Source organism: Pteropus alecto, unplaced genomic scaffold (assembly GCF_000325575.1).
Source record: "Pteropus alecto unplaced genomic scaffold, ASM32557v1 scaffold44, whole genome shotgun sequence".
NCBI classification, from domain to species: Eukaryota; Metazoa; Chordata; class Mammalia; order Chiroptera; family Pteropodidae; genus Pteropus; species Pteropus alecto.
This window is the reverse complement of record NW_006436812.1, coordinates 8,785,566-8,790,479: the sequence shown is the minus strand read 5'-3', so window position 1 is coordinate 8,790,479 and position 4,914 is coordinate 8,785,566. Positions and strand designations below refer to the sequence as shown.

At 52.7% G+C, this 4,914-nt stretch overlaps 1 protein-coding gene across 1 annotated transcript in view; it reads right to left on the bottom strand.

Annotated features, from left to right (window-relative positions):
* The window catches only part of MYLPF (myosin light chain, phosphorylatable, fast skeletal muscle), a 5,594-nt gene extending 1,223 nt beyond the window's left edge, over positions 1-4,371 (bottom strand). Inside the window, exons 1-4 of the mRNA XM_006914118.2 lie at positions 4,281-4,371; positions 1,193-1,231; positions 496-591; positions 188-263 (exon numbers count right to left, since the gene is read on the bottom strand). Coding sequence (XP_006914180.1) covers positions 188-263; positions 496-591; positions 1,193-1,195 — 175 coding nt within the window. The 5' untranslated portion in view covers positions 1,196-1,231; positions 4,281-4,371. The remainder of the gene's footprint in view (positions 1-187; positions 264-495; positions 592-1,192; positions 1,232-4,280) is intronic.
* Between the last annotated feature and the right edge of the window lie 543 nt (positions 4,372-4,914).

Genomic DNA, 4,914 nt, shown 5'->3' with positions numbered 1-4,914 from the left:
GGAAAGCATGAGCTGCAGTGAGGTCCTGGGACCAGGGGTGATGCTTCTCATAAATTCAGATCATCCTACCCATTTTTATCTGGGTAGACTGAGGCCCAGGGTAGAGCCATCAGGGCTGGACCCCAAAGCTGCTGAATTCCCAGGACTCTGCAGCCTTGGATGTTTGCGGTTCAAGTGGGAGGCTCACCCATGGCTGCAAAGGTGTCCCGCAGATCTTCCTTGTCAATAATGCCATCGCGGTTCTGGTCGATTACTGTGAAGGCCTGAGGAGGGCATGGACAGGGAGGGGTTAGGTTCCCCATGGCCAGGCTTTAGCATCCTTACTCCAGGCAGATCAGATTCTGGCCTCTAGCCAGCTGTCCTCTTATACCCCAAGGGAGGGGGAGGGGCATTCTAAACCCTCCCCCTCGCCCTAAAACAGGTGCACATTCAAGGGGTTGGGGGGAGCAGGGATGTCTTTGCCCAGCCTTCAGTGTCTTCTCTCCCCTTGCTCACCTCCTTGAACTCCTGGATCTGAGTCTGGTCAAACATTGAGAAGACATTGGAGCTTCCGCCCTCTGCTGCTGCCCTTCTCTTGGCCTTCTTGGGTGCCTAGGGGGTGAGATTTGGGCAAAGAGGTCCATGGACCCAATCCTACTACTCTCTGGAGGCAATTGATTAGATTCAGGGTTCTTTGAGTCCATTCTTCTAAAGCAACTCTTCTGGCTCTAGGCCTCCCTCTCTTTATGTCCCCTTTGCTGAGAGGGCTTGCTTCGGTTGCATCACCAAATCCTATCTGTAGCCCTTGAGTCCCATCCTTCCATCCTACACAACAAGTTCCCCTTTTTAGAACCCCGAGCCGAGTCCTGGACTTGTATCACCCTGATCCACTCGTTCATCCTGTATGAACCTCTGCTTTCTCATTTATAAAGTGAGAGTGGGAATTTTTGCCTGGCAGGTCCTAAAGGGTTTTAGGAAGGTGAAATGCAGGAAGGTATGGAGCATCCTTTGAGAGAGACTAGGCTCCTGTGAATGGAGTGTCTGAGCAGATTATCCTTGGTTGGGTTCTGTATGTTCCCCATGAGTGATACCAAGAAAAAGAGGATTCAGTTTTCTTCCTCTGATGGACTGGAAACCAGCTACCTTCTTTCAAAGGGTGAGGCTGCTCTGAGGTCTGAGGGATCTGGTCAGGGGTTGGGAGATTCTCACTCACCATGTCTTCAGTCTCCTGGGGGCAGGGCAGTGGCTCTGGCTGGAAAGGAGCAGAGAGTCAGCCTGCGCAGTCCCTCTGGGGTTTTATAGTCCTGCCCCAGGGAGCCCTTAACATACCAGGGTAACCTTAGCCCTGTGGGTACCCACCCCAGATACCAAAATAGCTAGGCTCTGGGCCTCTCCCTTCTGAGAGGGCCAACAGCAGCTGGATTCCAGGGAGGGAGGGAGGAAGGAGGGAGTCTTGGGATGCATGCCTCACTAGGACCTGGGCAGGAAGGGATGTTCCTTTTCTCAAAAGGGGGCTGGAATGTACCAGAGATCAGAGAGGGCCCAAGCCAGGGTACAGTGCTGGAAGAGAGATGAACCAGGCCCCTGTACCCCTAAGTGGGGTGAGCTCAGATTTAAACCCAGTAAATTTATTGAGCACCTATAGTGTGTCAGGCATTGTGCTGTTCTTTATGGGTACACTTTGGCAAACACAACTCCCCTCCCATTTGGAGTTCACAATCAAGTGTGTGTATGTGTGGGTGTGGTCACAGAGTTTAAACGTGGGAGTGAGCTATCTGGTGAACCTGAAGATTCAAGAAGCTCTTCTACACCTCCTTCAAGGAGTGGGAGGGTTTTATGAGGAAAGATGCAGAGCATGGAATCCCTAGGTATAAATAGATTTGATAGCCTGGGGCTGAGAGCCTGCTCTGTGATTTTGGGCTTTGTGCTTCAAATCCTGGGCCTAGGTTTCCCCCTCTATAAAATGGAGATGTAATCCCCATCCCACAAAACTTGTGGATGCGAACACTATTTGGAACAGTTTAGTGAAATATAATCATAATTAATATGTAGGCCCTGCCTTGGTAGAACTTACAGTCCAATCATGGAGACAGGAGAAATATAGAAAATGACATAGAAGTAGAGGGCACAGTAGCCCTATCTAGGAGTATGAGAATGACTTCAGTAGAAGTGAGTCAGGTGAAAGTGGAGGAGCAGGTGTGCTAAACAGAGGGCACAGATGGGCAAAGGCCTGGAGAAATGAAAGATTAGAAGTGTTCAGGTTGCCAGAATTGTGATGGGCTTGAGCAGAAGATGCAAGGTGCTGAAAACAAGAAACTAGAGGGAGTCAGCCTGAGGACTGAGCCCTTGGGAGTCTTGGAAAGGTTTGAAACAGGAGGACATGGTCTAGTGTGAGTCTATACCATTTCTTTGGATACTGGTGTGAAAGTTAGAAATCAGATGAAGAGAGTCAGAGACACCAAGAAAGAGACTAGTCGGTCACTTCCTCTTGATTGATTGTTATGGTCAGTGGCTTCTCAATCCTTTCTGAGCAAGAACCAACTTGGCTGACTGTGTGACTTTGAGGTACCCTCTTCTACCTCTCTAGGCCTGAGTGCCCTAGTCCCCTCTATAAGTGGAGGTCGGGGACAATAGTGGCTGAGGAAACCCCAGGAGGCCCAAGGTTGGCCATGACACCCATCTCCTCCTCCTGCTCCCTCTATGACCCAATGTCCTGAGCAAGGTGCCTCCTCCTTTTGCCTTCCTCCCGCCTCATGCCAATGCCTCTAAGACATTTTCTTTTCTGGGCACTGGGGCCCAGCCACCTGTTGTCTCTAAGAGTTAAGGAGCCACCCTAAACTTAGCAGCTGCCCTTGGCCTTCTGCCCTGGCCCCTCCTTGCCCGGTTCGACAGCTGCCTCACCTTATAAGGTTATCATGGGGGTCCAGGCCCAAGGAGGAGCCCACTTATTATTGGGTTCTGGGAGGGGAGGAGAACTCTGGAGACAGGAATGGGGAAAGTGCTCAGGAAGCTTGGGTCAACTGGAAAGTGGGGAAGAAGGAAGCAGGAGCAGTATATCTCAGACACTCGGAGTTCATGGGATCTGGGTCTGAGGAGCCTCAGAGGACTTAGCAACCAAGAAGGAACTGAGAAGTTGGGAATTAGGCCTGACTGAAATTTCAGGATGGTGAACTCTGTATAGAAATCTCCTGGGGCTCAGGGAAATGCGAGTTAGAGTGAGAAAGGGCACGTAAAGTTAGGACTTTATGTTTGTGATCTAGGATAGCTGGGGACACTCGTAAGTTCGGGGTATGGTTTCTTAGCAAAAAATGAGGAGCACAGAAGTGCGGCAATGAGAGAATAGGAGTCAGTGGAATGGGTCTTGGATTCGCAAAAGAATAAGGACACACATATGGGAGTTCATGGTATTGGGAATTCCTGAGGTCCCCACTTGAATTGGACACGCTCAGAGAATGAGGTCTGAGGAACTGAAGCCTGGATTCTGCGGAAGAGCTCAGATGATGGGGGCTGAAAAGAGGAACTTGGAGCTTGGGATTCCTGCAGGAAATGGTGCATCCAGAGAGATGGGTCACTTAGAGGATTTGGGGCTTATAGTGTTGGGATTAGTTGCGGGCCGGGATGAGAATTAGAAACACTGGATGAGGGCACTAGATCTTTGGTAGAGTTCGGAATCCCTGGATTCTGCGGAAGAGCTCAGATGATGGGGGCTGAAAAGAGGAACTTGGAGCTTGGGATTCCTGCAGGAAATGGTGCATCCAGAGAGATGGGTCACTTAGAGGATTTGGGGCTTATAGTGTTGGGATTAGTTGCGGGCCGGGATGAGAATTAGAAACACTGGATGAGGGCACTAGATCTTTGGTAGAGTTCGGAATCTCACAGACTCTGTGTGTGTGTGTGTGTGTGTGTGTGTGTGTGTGTGTGTGTGTGTGTGTGGCGGGGGGGAGGGGAGTCAGGAGCTGGATGGAGAATGAGGGCCCAGAAAAGACTCAGGAAGGGCAGCACGGCGCTCCTATTGGCTAAGGGCTGCACCAATGCCCCCGGCCCCCCGCCCTTCTCAGCGCTATCCCCTACTGTCACTCCCCTCCAGCGCTTGTCTCCGGTTGTCACAGATGTCCCTGAGCTGGCACCGCCTCCTGGCAGCGCCCCTGAACTTTGAGTGCTGCTATTGGCTGAGACAGCTTTCTATACTCTCCTTGTTGCTAAAGTGAAAGAATGCCCTCATTGGCTGACTAGGCAAATTAATTGCAAATTTGGCCCGGTCCCCCCGCCTCTCGTTCCCCCAGCTGTCATTCCTTTCTGACCTTCTTGGGAGACCTAAAGAATTCCTCAGCTCTTCCTATTGACTGCGGATTCTGTCTGTCACCGCCCAAATAGACGTCACTGTCTGTCAATTTGACCTCCGCCTACTCCCCTTATCATTGGCTTCCTTTTTACCGTTCCTATTATCCAGGCCCACCTTTCCTAGCACAGCACCCGCCTCCTTCCGCGGTTGTACATTCTTTAGCCATGTTTATTGGCCAGAAGGTTCAGCTTCCTGCTTTTCTATTAGCTACTTCCTTCACCCCGCCTCCTCCCTCCTGCTCTTGCCCTCTCATTGGTCCGCCTTCTCCGTGTCTTCTATCCGATGGGACCGCCCGCGCGCAGGCGTGAAACGCCGAGACGCTGGCTGCTTTGCCGGCACCAGTGCGTGTGCGCAGGCGTGAGGTCGGCCGCTCGCCTGAGGCGAGAGGGAGGGGGCGGCGAGAAAGCGCCAGGGGCAAGAGGGCACGGCTGAGACCCCGGAGCCTGGCGCCCCGGGTTCCCAGCCCCGCTTCCGCGCGCCGGGCGACTGCCCACGCGCCGCTCCTACCCCTGGCGCGCGCTGGGCCGCGCCCTTCACCTTCTCCCCTTCCTCGGCGGGCTGCGGGGAGCCGCCTGAGGGGCGGCGCCTTCTGC